General features: G+C 42.5%; 1 protein-coding gene across 2 annotated transcripts in view; it reads left to right on the top strand.

Moving 5' to 3' along the window:
* The window catches only part of YJU2 (YJU2 splicing factor homolog), a 236698-nt gene that overhangs the window by 120776 nt on the left and 94198 nt on the right, over positions 1–21724 (top strand). For both annotated transcript variants that reach the window (XR_011303929.1, XM_069649384.1), the window contains exon 6: positions 20274–20394. Coding sequence is in view for 1 of the 2 variants with exons in the window: in XM_069649384.1 (XP_069505485.1) it covers positions 20274–20394 (121 nt within the window). In the remaining variant the exon portion in view is untranslated. The remainder of the gene's footprint in view (positions 1–20273; positions 20395–21724) is intronic.

Below are 21724 nucleotides of genomic sequence, written 5' to 3'. Positions count from 1 at the left end.
GTCTGTTATGATTTGGTCCCCCAATGCTCGTGTTGGGAGGTACAGATGTCCTTGATAATATGGTAAATTGTCTAGAATAGTATTTCGAGGGTTCTTGGCAGCTCAGGTTTCCAACTCATTTGCTGGCACACAGCACCTTACTTCTGCTTTTAGTTCTACCAGAGGGGTGTCCATGGATCCCAATGTACCGAGGAGCTTGTCCACTGGTTCGGGGGTGACATAGGCATTGTCTCCTTTTCCAATGCGTGATAACGCATCAGCTTTTCCGTTGCGTACTCCTGGTCGATAAGTGATTACAAAATCGTACTCCGGGAAGAATAAAGCCCAGCGAAGCTGACACGACAACTGCACCTTAGTTGACCGCAAGTATTGCATGTTCCGGTAGTCTGTGATAATCATGATGGTGTGCCTGGCACCTAGTAGGTAATCCTTAATAGCTGCCAGTTTCTTGTCCGTAATCGTATAATTCAGTTCGGCAGCAGAGAACTTCCTTGACCAAAATGCTACAGGGTGTAGCTGACCGGTGTCTGGGTTCTTCTGCGAAAGCACTGCCCCCATGGCGACGTTGGATGCGTCTGTTTCGACCACATAAGTGAGTTCTGGCCCCGGATGCTGCAAGACCGGCGCTGTGGTGAACTTATTCTTTAATGTCTGAAACGCCTTTTCAGCTACTGGGGTCCAGTCGAATTTTGTGTTTCCGAAGCAGGGAGGTGGTCAGGTGCACTAACTGAGAGAATCCGGGAACAAAACGACGATAAAAATTAGCTAACCCTAGGAAACTCTGGACCTCCTCCACAGGTGTAGGCGAAGGCCAGTTGAGGATCGCATTCCACCTTTAGATTGTCTGTTCATATGCCTTGCAACGTCAAGACAAAGCCCAAAAACTCTACTTCCGTAACATGAAAGGAGCAAGTTTTGCGTAAATCTGATGTTGTCTTAGGTTCATATGGACTGCTCGTACATGGGTTATGTTCTCTTGGATCGTAGCATCAAGATGTTATCAATGTAGACCACTGCACATACATCTAACAACTCCTGCAAAACGTCATTCATAAAATACCGACACGCAGCAGGGGCATTGCACAGCCCAAAGGGCATCGTCTGGTATTCGTAAATACTGTATCTGGTGCGAAAGGCGGTCTTCCAGTCGTCATTACTCTTGACTTGCGCCAAATGGTACGCCCCCTTGAGGTCCAACTTGGTACATATCTGCGCATCCTTGACTTGATCCAAGAGTACTGGAATGAAAGGGAGTGGGTACCTGTTCTTGATTCTGATTTGGTTCAATGCGCTGTAGTCTATGCATATTCTTAAGTCCCCCTCCTTCTCTGTTAAAAAGAACAAGGGGGGAGGCCGCAGGCGATTTTGACGTTCAAATAAACCTATTGGCCAGGTACTGATCCCAGTACGTCTTCAGATGTACGCTCTCCTGCTCGGTCAGCTCGTAGATCCGGCTACAAGGGACTTGAGATCCCGAAATAAGATCAATTTGGCAATCGTATTGTCTGTGCAGGGGAAGAGTATTGGCTTGTTCCTTTTGTGAAACATCTTGGAATTCCATGTACTCTGCGTTTAATACACCCACCAACCCCAAGGGGGAACTGGTCTTTACCTGGTGTCCTGGAGCACAACCCACTCTATAACACGTGTTCACACTCGTTAGCGATGGTCAGAACCCTTGCACACCAGTCGATGCACGGATTGTGTTTCTAGCCAGGGTATTCCAAGGATGATCTGGAATTGTGGGGGACTGATAAGGGCAAACAAGATCCTCTCCCTGTGTCCGTCCTGACAAAGCAATGTGACCTCTTCAGTACATTGTGTTACAGGCTCTGACAGCAGCTGGGTGCCGTCGACTGCTGTGATATTCTCGGCTGCTGACTGAGAGCTGACAGGAACTCCGATCCTGCTGGCCAAACTGTGATCCATATAGTTACCTACTGCACCGCTATCCACATATGCTTCTAAAGCATGCACCTTGGCGGGCTGTTGGTGGCAAATTCGGATTACCAAGACATTGAGGTGTGAGGTCTGCAATGCCTTCTCTTTGCCCGACAAGCTGACCTCCATGCTTGCGGGGCGTTGGAGTTTTCCGGACTGTCTCTGTCCTCTCCCATGTCCAGGGCCTCCACCATCTTCCTTGGCGGCTTTACTGGACAATCACGGAGGAAGTGGCCTACCTTTCCACAATACAAACACAATTGCTGTTGCCTCCTTTTCTGCCTTTCGACCTTCGTGAGAGGGCCCCGAACACCCCCCATGGATGGGTTTTAGGGTGCCATGCCAGACTTTCTGGCATAACGTTAGCCCCTTAAAGTTGTACCAGTCATTGAGTGACAATTGCAAAGACCTCTCAACACTCAAGGCGCTGATGAATTCAAAATTGGTCCTTGTAGAAAATGTTATCGAATCAATGAGAGAAAAGAAAGGAAGAGAGAACTGTAAGGAGTGATTTTGAAATCACTAATCGTTTCTTTACAAGATGCAAAAGCGGATAAAAGGACTTTCCTGGAAGGAGTCGGAGAAATAGTCGGCTGTGTAAAAGAGTCCTCTGGGACTGAAAAAACATCAGAATTCCAAAAGAAGGCACCGGATGCCGTAAGTCCACAAGAAATAAAACAAATGGTAGTGAAATTACTAAGGAACTTGTCATCTTGGAACACCCTATCCTCTCAGCCCCTCTGTTGGAAGTAGGGGCAGACACTATTCAAATAATGAAACCACTGCAAATTAAAACTGTAGCCCCAACGAAAATAATAGTAAACACTACGATTCATAGCGTAGATACAAATATAGTAAGAGGGGATATGACCATGGCACAAGTGGAAAGAGGAACACCGCTGTTGAATGAAAAGAGCGTAAATCCCTTATCTTTATTTAACCAGAGCACAAACCCGGCAGAAAGCGGATAATTAAAGGGACAGAAAGAGATGCTGATGTCAAAAAATGGGCGAAACTCGTAGGTTTCTGTGGAAACTGAATTTTGTTGTAGAGAGTAACAAGTTGCAAGGAGACTAAGCTTTAGGGAGCGAGAGCAGATATAAATTCCCCCCATCCCCACCGATTCATGAAACAATAAAGGCGACGACAACTAAGAGGACGGAATCCTTTGATAATTCACAACAAGAAACCCTAGAGGAGAACCTGATAGAATGATTAGACTTATCCACTTATGAGGACAATTTCATTCTACCATCCAATAAATAGGAACGCCTTGTTTTAAACAGCCCAGAGAAGGCTTGTGAAGCAGAACCCTTTGCGAGTCCAAGGGATTCACTGAAATCACCCCTTTTTTCACGTTCAGTGAAAAATTGAAAAAAATGATATCAAGGATACTATAAGAGGCAGGCTCTGGGTCTCCAGAGGCTTTGATGAAGATCCTTGTAGAACAATCCACAAAGATGAAACCTCCAATCAAAGGAGGATGTAAAATCGACAAACAGCTGCCCACTCGACAAAGAAGCCGCAAACACTCTGATTACAGAGAAACCCTGAGGAGGAAGAGGGGAAGAAAGGGCAAGCTCTTTCACTCCTTCGTCTTGGGAGGATAGCTCAGGGGCAAAGTGCTCGCCTTCGAAGCAAGATGACACAGAGCACCACAGGTTTAATCCCCGGGTCCACGCTTAGAAACCTCTGGGTATTAAGCGCGTTATAAATAACCTATCATATCATAAACCCGGGATAACCATAGAAAGAATATTAAAGACCAACAATGGACTGATACTAAACCGATCGAATTTGTGAGGATATAAAAATTGTTAGCTTTCCAGATGAACGCTTAAATGACAAAGTCTCACTGATTATGAGCTCTGCAATCTTGATAACAATAATAGAAGCAAGAGATGACCTCTGCACTTTAGACTTTGACGTAGAGGAGCCTGAATCTTAGAAAAATCCACGCTTAGAAGAAACAGTTGCATCACTCTCAGATGACCCGAAAAAAAGAAGTAAGATTCCCCGTTGCCACTGAAGAGACAGGAACAAATCCCAAAATTCAAAAACTAGGAAGAGGCATCAATAGATTAATAAGAGAAAGAGAAGTGGGATGGTACAGATCTTCATAGGAAAGAAAAAAGTGCCCTACAAAGGATCAAAATAACAATTCAATGCAAAGATCCAGTAGAAGAAAAAGAGAAAGCCGGATCCCAAAATAAGGACAAAACTGTGGCGAATAACGATGCTTCTTGGAATTGGATAGCTGCGGCACTTGCATTCAAAACCAATGAATAGAGCCAGATGAAGAGTCGTGCTGATCACTGGAAAATTGGGAGTTGGAAGACGCGTGGAGCTAGCCATTTGTTTAATGATTTGTTTCCAAAGCTACTCAAACCAGACTTGCTCTGCTTTCAGGAAACCTGGTTAAAAGAAGCACCGCTATTGGACGGATATAGTATTTAACTAAATCCGGCAAAGGGAGGCTAACGGGGGGAAGACCTTCCTCTGGTTTAATGATAATGGTAAAAAACAACTGAAATGTTATGGTAACGCAATTAAAGAATCCAAACCCATACATCCAGATGATCAAAATTTGTAAAACCAATGATAATAACAGAGAGGAGGACCTAATCATTATGAATTTGTATTTCAACCCGGAGGCAAAGGAAAGGCTTGCCTTTGTAAGGACCGTAACAGATCTGATTGATCAAAACTTGGAAGAACATCCAAAAGTGTGAATTGTGATCTGTGAGGACTTAAACTCAAATTGTATCATGAAAAAGAGCAGACCTGATACAGAAAAAAAGTAGAAAAGAAATATGAAAATTAGCAGAGGGAAGGAATGGATGAAAGAAATGGAATTAAGGGATATGCACTTTTTTTAAATGGTATCATCACGGGTGACATCCCCACGGCACCGACATGGTCAAATGGGAAGTGTCAAGTAACCCTTCATTGTTTTGTCTCAAGAAACATCCTGATGGAGGTCCAATGTATGGTGGTAGAGAAGACAACCTATAGGGACCACAACGCCTTCATAGTAACATTAAAAGGGGCGACCAACAGAGTTCAAGAGAAATGGTTGCACAAAATAGTCTGAAAAGGGGTTAACCAGAGTATGACATTCTTAAAGTGTCAAAAAACCTAATGGAGTTGAACAGGAGCCGGATGAGGTTGAGTTTAACCGGTTGCTTGTGGCATATTGAGAGAAACGTAAAGGGCCATTGAAGCCGAAATGTATGCACCTATATATTTACAACAATAAAATAATCTAACGGAGGAAGCTGTTAAAAAGCTGTTAAGAAAGGAATTTTGCAAACTAAGCAAGTTAAAGGTGCCAAATAAGACAGAACTCCTATGCAAAGAAAGCAAAAGCACAGAAACTGGATGAAGAGCGAGAGATCAGAGACACTCCAGAAGTATGCAGAAAACATGTTAAGGGCTGTTATGAATTCGAATAGCAGGAACTTCTGGCAACTGTGGAAAGAAATAGGAGAGTTCTTAGATGCACACCTAGCTAACAAATAGCAGAGGAAGTCTGGATGACACACTTTAGGCAACTCTTTGAGAGGCCGAATTTAACGACTACTACAGAAGAGAATGATAATTCAAACAAAAAAGAAAGATGGAACATAAGTGGGAGAGAGGAGATCTTGCGACTAATAAAAAAAAAATGCTAGTCTGTCAAGAGTACCTGGCCCTGATGGGGTATCTAATGCATTAATGAAAGAGGCCCCCGAACAGTGGGCGATTATATTGCAAAATCCTATTCAATAGGATTTTCGAAAGAAGAAAAATTCCATCCCCATCTTCAAACAGGAGGATAGACAAATACCCAAGAACTACAGACCAATTGCTTTGTTGGATAGGGTAGGAAAAACCTTTGTCACAATGTTTTAAAGCTGCTAAAAGACTGGATGAAAGTTTCAAATTCATTAGATAATCGACAGACAGGGTTTGTGAAACAGGTTGGGTTTAACCTAAACCTACTGATTCTAAACCTCCTTAATCAATGAGCAGAACATAAAAAAGAAAAAATGTATATGGCCAGCATTGATTTACGACAAGCTTTTGACAGTATTGATCGTGACATCAATCGAAACAATTGTGCCCAGGTGATCTACTAGAAATCATCTGAGAACTGATTTCCAATACAAGTATGCAAGGAAACTTCTATGGGGATGAAACAAGGTTGCCGCTGGCCGCAACCCTTTTCAATGTCTTCATTCAAGATCTAGGTTCTGACAGATAAAACCACATTTCCTCCAAAATTAAATGGTAAAGAAGTAGGATGGCTGTTATATGCAGACGATTTAGTCTTGATAGATCGGCCTGCAAAAAAAGCTGCTCATATTGCAAGAGCACATCGAGAGAAACCCTCTGAGAATCCATGCCACAAAATCTGATATTGTGAAACAAGAGGGGGGGAAACAATCCAAAGAATCTTGGATGTTAGATACAGAAAGATTATATACAGTGAAAGAACTGAAAACTTGGGAGTTATCATAAATGTATACAAAAGCAAAAGACCATGGATAAAGCACATATGGAAAAAAGTCAGACAACTAACTACTCAAGAAAGAGCAATGGATAAAAGATTTGGAAAAATTCTCCTCGATTCCGCTCCTGAATTACTACAAACAAAAAGTGACTCCAGTACTAATTTTCGGAGCAGAATCTTGCATGGGAATGCAAAATGATGTATGAGAATGCTTGGAAGGATACTACTGGAAGAGAATATTATAGCTTCCTCAAGCTGTTCCAGTGGCAAAGGTTCGTCATGGGACATCTACTTCACGGTTCCTTTTTCTTTCTCCTTTCAGTCACACTCTTCTTACTCCCTTCCTTTTTTCTCATCTTGACGGGGGGGGCGGGGAGGTGGATCCTCAATCCTGTTTCCTGAAAATGTTAAAACTCAACTTTGTTGATCTGACTGTTTAATTGGTCAATTGCATGATGCTGTAACGTTGGTGCACTCATAGATCACAAATATTTACAAAAAGAATTCAATGGAACAAAATAGCATTATTCAAGAGCAGAGGGAATGGAGAAGATGAATAGGCCCTCAAACAATGGAAGAATGAATGTGAAAAACTACCTTCTAAACTTGGACATATCCACGGAGACGCTCTACAAGAACCCACTGCTAACCAAGAAGATAATATGGGCAGATGATTGGAGATTCACTGAAGAAAAGAGAGGGGTGTCCAGAACTCTCACACTGTCAAAAAACAATGATGGGCATTTAAACATAAGAGGCTATTCAAGAAAATTCCTGAATAATAAAGCGCAGAATATATTGATGAGGTTTAGACTAAATGTATTACACAACAGAACTACACTTAAGAGACACAAGAAAGAAGAATTGGACGAATGTCGGTTATTTGGCAAGCCAAGTGAAACCCTAAAGGATTTATTTCTCTTCTGCCCAGAACTGAAAGATCTAAGATCAATCCACTTCCTTAAAGAACTACATAAAAAAGTTGATTTGGATACTGCGAAATGGTGGGAGATATTCGTAGCGGTCGTACAAAGAGTAAAACTATCCCACTGTGAACCTTTTTTAAAAGCCACCATGGAAAAATTGGACATGAAGAATCCTACGTAATAGAGAGAACATGGAGCAGCTAAATAAAATACTAAGTACTGGCATTTTTTTATGAGTTGTTTTTAAGTTAAAGGGGATGTTGGGAAGGAGGGAAATAAAAGAGGAAATGTGAAAAGTTTGTAATAAACTAAATGCAAATAAAAATTTCAAAAAAGCCAGGCCAGAAGGAATTTAGAGACAGGAGCTCTACACAATTTTACCCTACGGAAGACAGGAGTGGGCAGTAACAGGTATGCTCACCTAACCCCTGCCTCTGATTGCTCCAGGTGACACTACAGGTCTTTTGGAATTCACTGGGATTCCAATCTTCTGTCCTTGGTTCGGCTGAGAGGAGCAAAGGGGTGACGGGTTCAGAGGTCACTTTCCGTGTCGAGAGCTGATTGTGGTTCTCACCGGACGGTTCTGGGCAGCTTATCAAATAAGACCCCCAAATGAAGGAAAGATGCAGACTTCAGTGGTGCAGACCTTTGAGGACAGCTCAATGGATTGCAGAAGGATGGTTTGAGCGAAGGTCACCACGGTCAGGCTGTCACAGGTGATCTTCCAGCAGTGAACACAGAAGCAGCCCCAGCTTGGCTTCCTTTGTTGTGAGACTGCAGACATTATGAGGACAAGCGATTGTGGCATAAACTGACGATCCTTGAATCGCAAGGATCTGCTCAGAACGTTGATGATTGCAGTGCGGCGGCCCAACAGGGATCTTGTCAGTCCACCGGGTATGCTTCCAAAGAGTTGATCCATGAGCAGGGGTCGAGACTGGTTGTGCCTACAGGTCCAAGGCACAATGAACCACCAGGAGTCTTCTGAGATCACGCAAGGGAGCAGTACTTCACAGTGCCAATCACTGGAGTCGATGCTGTTCAGCTGCAGGGGTTGTCCGCAGGTTATCAGCGGGCTACTCTTCATAGAAGTCTTGGTTCCTACAGTGTTCTGCAGAATAACTGCAGGAGCCCTCCTTTTAACCAAGATTCAGGCTGGCAGCTAGCCTAAGCCTACCAGTGGTAAGAATCTGCAATATTTAAACAGCCTAGGGTTGTCTTATCCTGGACAACCACTGGCCATTAGATCCATCTAGCGCTAGACTTAAGAAGCATCAAGGCTTTGGGGTCTCATAAAAATCTATGGAGGCAAAGGTGCAAAAAGAAATTATTTCCTTACAGTCCCAGTCACACCACTCTAGGGAAGGCCTGGAGGGATCCTAAACTAAACCACTTTGCTAGGCAAGGGAGAGATGGTTGTGCAGATTATCCCCATGCACACCTAAGGTAGGAGGGGGGGGGCATGGTAGGTAGTATAACCTAACCCCCCTCACTCTGATATCTCCAGGGTCCACCTCAGGGGTTCCGAATTAAGTACAAGTAAGTTGTACTTCTGCAATGTGTCCGATCGAGGCTGGTCCAGGGGCTTCGTGTGCTGAGTTCCATTTCGGAATTAGGTCTGCCTAATCCGTGGTTCTCCACAGGACCAAATACCTCATGAGACCTACAGGACATGAAGACTGGTTCCAGCAGGAGTCACCATTATCAGGCGTTCAGCGATCTTCGTATGTATCGAGCTGGGGTATAATGTCAGACGAAGAAAGCGAAAGAGCGCAAAGAGAAGGCGCATTTAGTTTTTTGATAGATCCAAGAGGGGTAAAATGGTCAGATTTAGAAGACCCAAAAAGAGAAAACGCCAGAACCAACACCATATTCTGAACGTGCACCAGCATGGTCGTGCAGTGCAGGGGATATATCCCCACTCTATGTAAGTAGATTAAGGTAATTGCTAGGACCGAGCCCAACGGTCGAGACTAGCCCCACCTGGAAGACAAAAGGTGTAGGTGGGTACGATTGTGAACCAGGATTTACACAATTCCCATTATTAGAGAAAGGAGATGGACATCCATAATATATACCATTGCCAGAAATGTACAAAGATAAAGAGTTTGACTGCTGTTGCAGGATAATGGATTTATGAGTTAGAAAGAATGACTGCAGAAATCACGTTGGCAGTCAGTGATATAAAATGCCTACTAGCATCTATCCTAGGGGAGAGAGAGAGAGCTGACATTTGGAGATGAGCAGGATATGCGAGTGAGACGGCGCAGAACACGATTCACCGCCATTTAACGATTGCAGAGCAGATGTATGGAGGGTGCTTAGAGTGCAATATCCTGATACATCAGACATGGATGCGATTATGACAGGGGAAATGGGTGAGGACAACGATCCTATTGCCTTTATTCGAGAATGTTGGCATCTCTAGATGAAAGAACCATGGGATAAAATGGTAGCATTATTTTACCATATTTTATGTCAAGAACGGCCCGACCCAATGCAACGGAAGATGAAGAAACCAGAAGGGATAGATGCCAAGCCCTGGCCAGAAATAAAGTTGACTATCGAACATCATTTCGATTATTACAAGAAAAGAATAAGAAGAAAGCTGAGGGTAGAAAGCAGGAGGAAGCAAAGTTAGTTCAGAAATAATTGCCAACATTTCCTGTAGAAGCTGACCAGTTTTGAAGGTGTGGTAACACAAGAGTTTAAGCCAGCGCAGCTAAGCAGTGTAGGGTATTCTATAGATCAAGGTGGGTGCAATGTTTGGCCAAGAGGTAGAAGGAATAGACCACGAGGAAGAGGCAGATTCCAAAACTCTCAAGCGGGAGGAAAATTTAATGGAGGACAGTCGCAGCAATGCTGAACTTGTGAGAGACTAGGACATATGGCCCAAACGTGAAGAGCTAGAGAGGTCATGCAGTAGAACTGGCAAGCTCCAACAGGGGGGATGGGCTATTCTCCACAGTACAACACAGACCCACAGGAATATTATGGCCAAGATCACATTCAGAATCAGACATGTACGCTGCAAATGCAGCAAGCTCAACAAGTTCCATTGCAATCACATCCACCACAGGGGCAACCACAGCAAGCGCCTATGCTAACACAGCAAGCACAGACACAACAAGCAATAGTGTCACAATGGAATGCTAAAACAGGAGCCCCCCAAGCATCCACACCCAGCATAGGGAGTGTGACTGTGGTAGGAGAATATCCTTTCATGGTTACAGAGATTAATTTAATCCACAAAGGGAAAGCCCATAGAGCGACCTGATGTTTTCAGTACTATCAGTGACACCCGACCCCCAAGAGGACCCGAGGGTCAGGCTAGAGATAGGTTGCAAGACATTTTTGTTTCTTGTAGACACTGGAGTGACTCTTTTCTGTGTTTGTGAGGGGACGTACCCAATGTCTGGCATTGCCATGAATGGTCGGGGATTCTCTGGAGCTATGAGCTTAGTTCCTTTTACTGACGAATTGCCAATTTCTTTAGGCGAACATGATGCGTCTATGCCACTATTGTATTCTCAGCAGACACCAGTTAACACATAAGGACGTGACGTGATGACAAAATTAAATGTGACGATATCTTTTACTGACAAAGGGGGGTAGTGTGTTCTACTTCAGGGATACATTACATGAATGTATGGGAATTCGTATTGGCATTTAGAGGCTAAAAAGCATTATTTTTGTATGGAGTGATTATTTTGTTGACATGGCTTCCTAGATTTGTAGGATACATTGTTGATAATACCTGAAGAATGTTTGTTTAGGCCAGAAATACCTATGGATGATGAGGAAGGACAGAACTAGAAGCCGCAGCGGCAGGAGAGGAAATGGTGGTTGTTCATGTGACAGATGTTAAGGGAAGAGGATGGAGAGCCGTAATGGCTCTTGGTGAATGATACAGACTAACAGACTTGACAGATGAAGAATTGTTCTGAGATGATTATTCAGATAATTAATTTGTATTTTTCATAAGTTTCACTTATTGTATTAAAGTTGAGAATAGAGAAATACCACAGAGAATGCCAATGATAAAAAAAGAAAACGTCATTCTTCTAGGAAGATTTAAAAAAGGTGCCAAGCATATTATGGATCAACAGTCCATATGATGTGGGTCCATTGAGTGGAGCAGGGGCTGTTAAAATTAAGTTCAAACCAGGAGCAATTTTGCCACGAGCAGAGCAGTGCTGTATCCCATGTCCAGAGAAGCAGACCAAGGTATATTCTAAACCATTTCCGCTTTGATACATCAGGTAATATTAGTCCCATCAGAATCCCCATGTAACACGGCTGTGTACCCAGTGAAGACATCAACAGGGGGGTCATGGAGTTTTATTCAGGATCTACGCCCCTTAAGCAATATTGTTGAAGCAGAGTTTCCTCTGGTTCCGGATACAGCTGCAATATTATGTAACATCCCAGCCAAAGCCAAATATTTGAGCGTTATAGATTTTAAAAATAACTTCTTTTCAATTCCCACCTCATGAGAACTCACAAGATTGGACCTCGATTTCGTATAGAAACCAGTGCTGGAAACATACAAGATGACCTCAGGGATACATTGAGTCCCCCTCAATCTTTATTAGGGTCCTTCAGATGGACCTACGTAACGCACAACTTGAGAGTACCATAATTCCGTACGTAGATGAGTATTAGTGTGCAGCGAGAGAGTAGAAAAATGCAGGAACGATTCAGTTCAACTAATGACCATACTAGCAGAGAAAGGATATAAAGTAGACTGAGAAGTTGCAGTATTGTCAGGAAGAGGTCCTGTGATGTTAGCGAATCCCAAAATAACGAAATGTTTTTAACTAATTAAAAATAATGAAAACATATTTTGAATATTATTTTGTTTTTCAATTTGGCCCCCCAAAAACCCTATGTCCCTAGCTTATTACCCTATCCCAAGCCCCTCCCCACCCATTTTTATCCCCATATATACTTCAATAAAATAATGTTAATTTCTTTTGTTATTTAGGGTTCGTTATTCATTATTGTGTATTCGTTAACATCACTGTATACCAAGGTCATTGTACGTAGGACAGCTAATCTTTCAAGAAGGAAGAAAAGTGACACCTGAGAGCAGAAGTGATCATGAAGCTCAAAACACCTGTGACAGTGAGGAAAATGCAACCCTTTTTAGGCCTATGTAATTCTTGCAGGTCTGGGTTTTTGATTACAGTACATATATCCTACCACTTTTGAAAGGAATCAAGGAAGCACAGATAGGTCAAAATAAAATAACATGGCCAGATGAAAAGAATTTGAAGAATTAAAGAGGGTGATTTTTACAGCCCCTCTGTAAGGGATTCCATGTTATAATGAAGAATTGTATTTATTCTCACATTCAGATGGAGAGTAAATTATATCAATTCTCACGCAGAAGACGGCGTTAGGACATGGATATAAACCATTATCCTACTATAGTGGGATTTTAAACCCAGCAATGAAAGGACATTATCCTTGCAAGCAAGCGTTAGCTGCTGCTGCTTACGTGATTTAAAAAGCTGCAAGTATTACAATGGGGTGTTCAATGACATTATTAGTGTCCTTATTTGCCATTTTACAGAAACCCAAAAGTACATTGAATACGCAAAGAGCTTCAGGGTACAAAGTAATTATTTCAAACCCAGCAATTAAAATTGTTAGATGTTGAGTAGTGAATCCTACAACCTTATTAGCAGAATCAGTAGAGGCGGACGACTATGTACATAACTGTACAATGTATACAGACTTCTGCGACAACATTCCCCATGTTAGAGAAATTCTCTCAGCGGGGGTAATCTTATTTATTGACAGTTCTTCAAAAATTGATCAAACGACAGGAGAAAGACATACTTGATTGGCAGTAGTGAAGCTAAAAAAGAACGGAAAATGTTTAAGTAGTGACAAGTGCAAGACTGCCTTCAGAATGGTCAGCACAGGCTGCAGAATTAGTGGCACTTATTGATGCACTCCAGAGATAGGAGGATGAGGAAGTGACTTTGTACTCTGACTCTGCCTATGTGATGCCAACTGTACACGCTGAATTGTAACGCTAGAAAAGGAGGGGCTTCGTCCATGCAGACGCCACACCAGTGCAACATACTTCTCTATTGGTTGAACTCATTAAATCACTAATGCTCCCATTGGCTATCGCTGTGGTGAAATGCGCAGCCCATACTAAGAGGGCAGACACAATTTCTCGCGGTAACGAAGCTACAGGTGTTGAAGCGGCAAAAGGGCAGCATATTTTCCAAATAGTTCTGTTTTCGAAGTAGAAGGTGTTAAGCACATTTCTGGACGGTGTATGATGTTGCAAAAAAGTTTTCATATGTTGTCCATTGTACAGTTAATTGAGTTACAAGTTTGAGTACCACAAAAAGAGCAGGACTTATGGAAGAGACGGGAGTTTTCTTTTTTCCCGACTTAGTCTCTATGGAGACAGGACAGCACTGGAAAGCCAGTTATGCCTCTAGCATTATTGAAGGTGGCATTGGAGCATCTTCACTACCCTGCGCCACAACTAGAGAGAATCTTGCTGCCACGATTGCATAAGAATGGTTTTCATCAGATTTATTAGAACGCCTGACACAGTTTATTGTGAACTGCATTGTATGCCAGAAGTTCAGAGCAGGGCACACCTTATGAACAGTGAGAGGAACAATTCCCAGACCCAATGGTCCTTTTCAGCATCGACATATAGATTATGTCGATATGTTACAAATCTGTAACGGTTATGGATATATGTTAGTGGTAGTATGTCCCTTTTGCTAATGGATTGAGGCAGGTCCATGTATGCTCTCTGATGCCCCATGTGCTGCCAAGGTTCTCGTACGCGAGGTATTTCCTAGATGGGGTATGTGCGAATACCTGCAGCCTGATGATGGGCCGCATTGTGTAAAGTAATTATTTGAACAGAATGAAGCACCCGTTTTCATCTGCCTATCATCCAGAAGCAAATTATATTTGTGGAAGTTGAAATGGACGCTGTAAAGAAAGCATAGCTAAGATAAAGATAACCCTGAAGAAGGGATGGCTACATTGTCTACTCCTTGCTTTGTTTGCTCTGAGAAATCAGCCTGGCTCATATCACCACATGACTCCTCATGAGTTGGTGACTGGGCGCCGCATGAGAGTGCCTCTTGCTACTTGCACTCGAATAGAAACTGGTGCTCAGAGTGTAGCAAAAACATTAGGCTATGAGATGCATGATTATTTAACAAATATGACATTAGTGTTTCTTTTATTTCTTGACCGGTCAGAAATCGGAGGAAAGGGTCTTGGAATAAGCTGCATTTTGAGGGACCATACCCAATAGAGGGGGTCACTCCCACCACAGGGAATCTTACAGGAAGAAGAGCCTGGCTGCACTTGAATGACGTAAAACTCTACCAAGGAGCGACCATGACCCCTCCTACACCCGCTGACAGTGAAGCAAGAGAAGAAATTCCATGGATGATGACAAGATCGCTTACCAAGATCCAAAACAAAGGCTCATTGAAATAGAGACAATTCTAACTTTCAGCTACTTCCAAGTTTGAAAGGAAATAAACTTTGTAGCAGTTCCAGCACAATTCCGGTTAGGACAAAGAGAAAATGTGCTGGAAATAAGATGGAGCTTGCACACAACACTTTGTTACCTATGACAACTTGTACATATTTCTGTCTGCTGTTTTTACTTACATTCTTCAGTCTTACCAAGCTTTGGTGAGGCAACATGTTGATTTTGTCAATTTATTTGGAAATTCTGAAAACAGTTTTATTATTTTCAGGGTCATTATTGCGATTATTTTACAATTTCTATCAAAAAGAGTGTGATTTATAAAAGTGACAACATTAAAGAGAATGGGAATTGTCCAAGTTATAAGAGATACACTGCTGGCAAGTAGATAGATACGGTTATTTGGAATACCCATGGTAACCTCATTCTGTACAATGATCTGTCTTTTCTTCCTTATTGTAATGGCATTTCGTCAAATAATGATCAATAATGCAGATCAAGTACTGAGCAATGACCCCACTCAACTTTTAAAGGACTGTTTTTTTTTTTTTTTTTTATTTAAACTGAGGATAGGCCCGTGCCGCTTGCAACAACTATAAGCTACAGAAAGTTCCTAACATCTCTCAACTCCTACCCTTAGAATTGTCGTAACCGCTTTGTAAGTATCTTGAGAACTACCAACCCTGGTCTGCATGCAAATTACAACAAAAGCAGTTTTTTGAAAAAATAGATCTATTTATTTTATTACAAGTTCTATAAAACTCTCAAATACATATCTATAGCATTGATATGCAATCTTTTCGCAAAAGGGAAATCAGGCTTATAGTTGTACTGAGCAATGAGACATCTATTTATATCCCTAACAAAAGCACAAGTGATATTTTTCCTGATATTTATAAACAAATTGTCCGATTTAAGGGGGATGCTGGGGAAGATCATGAGTATAAATACATACCTTAATAATTCAGCACATTTAAAGAATAAAATGTGATATCAGCACATGAAGGAGGTGGGGAAGAGAACATCGGATGAGAGGTGCTATGTGTGTTCTCTCATCCCTTATGCCATGAGCACAACCAGAACATTTATTGCAAGATGAATACCTGTACATGATGCAAAGTGCCTCAGCCATCTAGCATCATGCACAACAAGAGGATAATTTCAAGGAAGATGGGCAACCCTACGATGCAGGTCGAGAAAGACTTTCCCATATGAAGATGAATCACAGAAAATGGAAAAAAGACCCAGACTGGAAAACTAGAATTCTCATATACTCACTCAGTGGGATAACTGGAGACCAGATGAGGATTGTTTAGCAAAAGAGACTGGGTTGTGCAGACAGGTGGGAAACACCAGGATTGCCCGGATGCTGAAAGAGGCTTCAACTATTAGTATTTGAACGTGTAGCAACCAGCACGGGATGGGAAGATGGAATGCTAGCATGCAGTGCACACTTATTGATGACGTTTCAGTACAGATAGTGCAAATAGTGAATGATGAATGCCTGAAAGAATGGGCAAAGTATTCAAAACTATTAACATGGTTTGATAATGAAGCAGGACCTGTATCCATATTGCCCATGAAGAATAAAACCTTGTGTTTCAGAAACAAGTTCTTGACCAAAGTTGTAGAAAACAAAGAATGCAAACAAATAATTGATGTCCCTGGAATGAATGGAGGAACTGCTGTGCTAATGGATCACTATTTGGCCTGTGGATCTAACGCCTATATGTAGCTGCCTAAATATTGGGAAAGAAAATGTTCTATAGTGATCATACATGTGCCTACATTGGTGATTCCCCAAAGTCATCTCCATATTGAGGACTTTCCAAAGATGGTTGCACACCAAAGAAAGAAGTGAACTATTTTTTAGGAAAATCAATAGAATCCTGTCATAACTTTCAGCTCAGCATAAATTGTTCAGTAGAATGGTAGTAATATTTACAGCCATATTCATGCCAGGAATCCAAATGCTAAATGGTCACAGATAACCAGGTGGGAGCTGTTACAAACAATCAACATGAAAATAAAAGGATTTAATGCAGTCGGAGAAGAATTGAGGGCATCAGACTCCTGACCCTCCAGAACAGGTATGTCTTGGACTTGATTACAACAGTGGAAGGTGACGTGTGCACCCAGATAGGGCCTTCTTGCTGTACGTACACATCTGCCCATAATGAAGAAAATGGAACCCTAACAGAGGCAATAACTATGCTGTCAACCCTGCATGCAAAAAGGAAGGAAGAAGTAGATGAAACCGAAGATGACTGGTTCTCATCCTTGTTCTTGTTGGTTCCAACCTGGCTAGCGAATGCCTTTAAACTGCTTGGATCAATACTACTTGTTAGTATTGCTAGGATTCTGTCTCGTAAAAATAATCTTAGGACAGTGCAAGAAGACATCAAAGAACGTTTTTGGGATGAAGATAATGATTGATATGAATGCTGTCACTGACGAGCACACACAGACTGAAAGTGCCACCCGTTAGCACCAGAAAGGAAGTCCTCTGGCACCCCCAGGAAAAAGTTTTATTACTCCAAGGATCATAAGAACTATGTGGGACGTTGGGTATTCTGTCAACCAACTGGGGAGTGTTGCTATTTGACCTGGAGCGTGGATGAGCACATAAAGAATGCAGGTGACCTGAGGAGGATGAAAAAAGATATGGATTCCAGTATGACTGAATCAAATGGCACTAAATAAAATGTCAGAATGGACAAAATTGTGTCTCTTCACACGTGGTGCAAGAGTGGAAAGCAGGGCCTATTCATTAAGCCCCAGGTGATAACAGTGTACCTTCACTCCCTTAAGTCCTGAAGAAGAGAATAGTCAGTAAGGTCAATTACAAAGAAGAAGCCTTTGCTTGGGGCCAAACTGATGAGAGATAGTAGGCTAATTGCCCAAGTGGGCAGAGGTCTGACATTGTTCCCCGCACCTGGGCTTCGTTTTCCTTACGTGCTGCGAATGAGCCAAATGCCAAGGGTGGGAGAGCATGCCAACCAATCCCGAGTGCCTATGTATCAATGAACCATACATTGTTACAGAAGCCAATCCTCTGCTGTTATTCTGCTTTTAATCTGTATTATACTTAGCCAAAGGTAGTTCAAGGCATGCCTACCAGATAATGGGCAGTCAATTGTGTTACTAACACCTAAATGAAGTATAGGTATATGTGTTCCCTTTTGATAGGTTTTTACTATTTGCCACGTCGGATGACATAGCTGACGTACATTGAGGTATAAAGCTTTTGTGTAATGCACATGTATTTGAGAGTGAGTGAGCTGCAATCTGTTTGTTTACCAGGTTTCCCTACTTTATTGAGCTGATAATAAAGTAGTATTTTGCCATATTCTTTGAATCTGTCTGGTAATTTCTGTCTGAGATTGTTTATTGGTCATTCAATCTGGTACTTGAACCGCTCCAGGTTCTGGTGCACATGGTAAATCCACTGTGGTCCAGGGATATTTCCAAAGGCTCAGCAGGCATGGATCGTTAAGCAGGGGTTGCGACAGGTTGTTCCCACCAGTCCAAGGGGCGAAGCACCGACGAGGGCCTTCTTGAGATCAGGGCAGAGGAGCAGGACTTCACCGGGATTGACCTGGAGGCGATGCTGGATAGCTGCAAAAGTCATCCATGGGCCTTCAGTAGACTGAACCTCTTCATGGGGGTCTTGGATCCAACGAGGATGTCTACAGGAGTCCTCCTTTTATCTAGGAGTTAGGATTTGAACCGGAGTTGTTGTCATTCAAATGGGCAGGGGCAGTCCATGAGGCCAGACAGTCTGCCCAGCAACAGGCACTATGTGGCTCGATTTCGACTGGGACCAGACAGTCCCGGCCCCACATCTGGCCACAGACACAGACAACCACTTTGCCTGGGAAAGTAGAGGCTTTTACCAGGGAAAGGGTTTTCAATATATGGCAATTTAGGATCAGAGAGGGCAGGCGAAAATCTCTTGGTACTTCCATTTTAGGGTACATGGTACTGTTTATGGCAGTAAGTGGTCAAATGCAAAAGTGCACAAGTGAAAAGTTAAAAACACAGTAGAAAAATATCCGCTGCCACCAGCCCATCCTGGACAACATTGTATTTGTAGCCACAATGTTACAAAACAAAAAGTTATAAGGATACAAAGTATCCTAACCGCACTTCACTTTAAGTGTGCTGCTTTCAATATGCAATACATTCAGTAAGGGAGACAGTCTCCCAGCACTGCTAGTCTTAGGGACTGATATGTTTACCCATAAGTGTGAGCAAAAAACAAGGGAAGTAAATCGGATGGCTTTACTTGCGTCCAAAAGTCAGGTCTGAAAGTAAACAATAGCAAAAAGAAAGGATGTCCCATAGTGGTCTATGGGACGAAAGCAGTAACATGAAAACCTTTCCTAACTGCTGGTCACATTGGTAATCATTAGGTAGCACCACTTCTTTGTCTCTGTAACTGCAGGCCCAGTACAGCTGGTACTGGGGCAAAGCGTTGCTCTCAGGAATAGTCTTGGTAGGTTGCAGATAGGGCCTCTGCATCTCCTCTGTGCTTCAGGACTGTTCCCTGCATGTTATTATACTTTTGAGGGAGCAGACCCTAATCATTTAAGGGGCATTGAAGCTAATGAAGGGACTTGGGTCTGAAAGACATGGTTGCTTGACATCAAACATTTGGCAGCCACCCAGTCATTGGGGGGTGGGCTGAGTGGTATGTCTTTCTCTTAATTATTCCAAGGCTTTCTCTTTGTTGTGCATTCAGACTGGAATACCAGAAATCATTCGCTCATCTGGGCATCTCTCATTCTGGCAGCTAAGCAAGGAGGATAGCTCGGGGACAACGTACTAGCCTTTGGAACAAGATGTTGCAGTGCAACATGGGGTAGATCTCTGGTCCAGTGCTTTTAAGCTGAAGGAGACTGGCAATAAGTCCGCTATAAGTAACAAAAAAGCTTTAAAAGAAATCTGTAGCCCTTGCTCTTTTCACAGCAGGTAGTAGCTACTGCTTTGTCTGCAGTTTACTCATTGGCACCACTGGGGTACTTCATACTGTACACCATTATACTGATGCAAAGGTTGCCGCCAATCAATTGAGCAAACAAAAGGTCTGAAAGGGATTTGCACAGGGCAAACGATGTATGTACTCTTTTGACGCATTTTTATAAATTTGGTTTGCGACCTGATCTATTTTATTGCATCGGTGGCAGAGCTAATGTGCATACGTTTTTGAAGGAAAATTGTCTTGCAACAAGTTCCAGTCTTCATCTGCGCAGGACTTTTTATTGAGACCATGAGATGCATAGAGGGTAGATAATAAGGGCAGTGTGCTTTGACTGTAGATGAGCAAGAACCACACAAAGCAAGTCTTATGATAAAAAAGTTAATACTAAATGGTGACAGCTGTTTTATTTGTAACATATTTTTCCATGTCGTTCAGGACAATGATGGAGCTATCCCAGAAGAGGCGATGCCTTGAAGACTCAGATTCCGATGAGGACATTACCCGGGCCCCATCCAAAGCTGCAATAAAGTTAAATCCCACAGACATACTAAGTGAGGTGAGGGATCTGCCGCTTGTGCTGTGTGAAGAAGGGGGAAGGGTGTACGGTGTATGTGCAAAAGCGATGGTGTTGGTGGTATTGCTCAGGTTATTGTGGTGGTGCTCTAGAAATGAAATCCATTATGTGTTGCTTTAACAGTTGTTTAAGGTATGCGTTAGGAAAAATGTTATTTTTGCACCTTTACCTCCATTGACATCAATAGGACACCCAATGGTTTGCTATTGTTTGACTCTTGTCCTTACCTTTGAAGGTAAGTGAAGACTTTTTGCTTACTTTCCTATACTTAGGCATTTGTATTGCCCTGTCCTTTCACCTTATTCCTGTCCTTTCAGGCGAGGAACTGCCAACTGCCCTTTCCTAGGCAAAGCCTAAACTTTCCTGGACAAAGAGGTATTGTGAGCGTCTAGATGAATGTGTGCTCTGGAACTGTCTGGTCCTAATCCACACACTGGCGAGAGCTGTGTCTGTTGCTGGGTAGATGTCTGGCAAGAGGATATCCAGGATTGGACAGCCATTGCCAGTTTGGATAGTGCTGATCCTTTTCCATTGGCGGACTAGGGGCAACTCTAACTTGAATTTAGGATAAAAGGAAGACTTCTGCAGCCATTCTTTGGATCATCATTGGTAGTAAAATTACTAAAAAAGAGCTGTAGCTCGCTCAAGACCCGGGACGGCCCTTGACGACATCCATCATTGCCCCCAGTCACGTCCTTGCTGGTGCCTGCTCCCCTTGTATCCTGGGGGTCTCCTGTGTTAGGGGAGTTTTCCTAAAGTCTACCTGTGGTAAGACTATATAGAAATATCCCTTGGTATACAGATCTCCAACTTCTAGTATAGCCCTGTACCACTCAAGGTATTGGTAGTATGGCAGAGCATCCAGGCGTATCCTAGGAGGGAGATGTGAGCTGTAGATAAGTACAAAGAACTTGGAATATACATATGCCCAAAGAAACACTTACACACTAGTAGTTATATCAAAATAGTTATTTTATATAAACAATGTAAAGTAAATTCCTCAGGTAAGTAAGTACTATTTCAAATGAATAAACACAATGGAAAACCAATGCAGTACTTCAGGTGAGTAAAGCATAAGGCAAGACGTATACAGTTAATTGAATACGGTTCAAAGGTAAGTATAATCACTGTTATAGCAACTCAGAAAATGTAACATTGTGGCCTTAAGGTTTTAGCAGATTGTGGCCTTAAGGTTTTAGCAGTCTAGGTATGGGTTCTTCAAAGTCACTCTGTCATTGTGGAACTTGTGGCGTCTGCATTTGGGGGTGATTTGGTCGTCCAGCTGCAAACTATCAGTAACATTAAAAGTGCC

This window comes from Ambystoma mexicanum, chromosome 1p, assembly GCF_040938575.1.
Source record: "Ambystoma mexicanum isolate Mex_15411 chromosome 1p, UKY_AmexF1_1, whole genome shotgun sequence".
Lineage (NCBI taxonomy): Eukaryota > Metazoa > Chordata > Amphibia > Caudata > Ambystomatidae > Ambystoma > Ambystoma mexicanum.
This window is presented reverse-complemented; position numbering and strand designations above follow the sequence as displayed.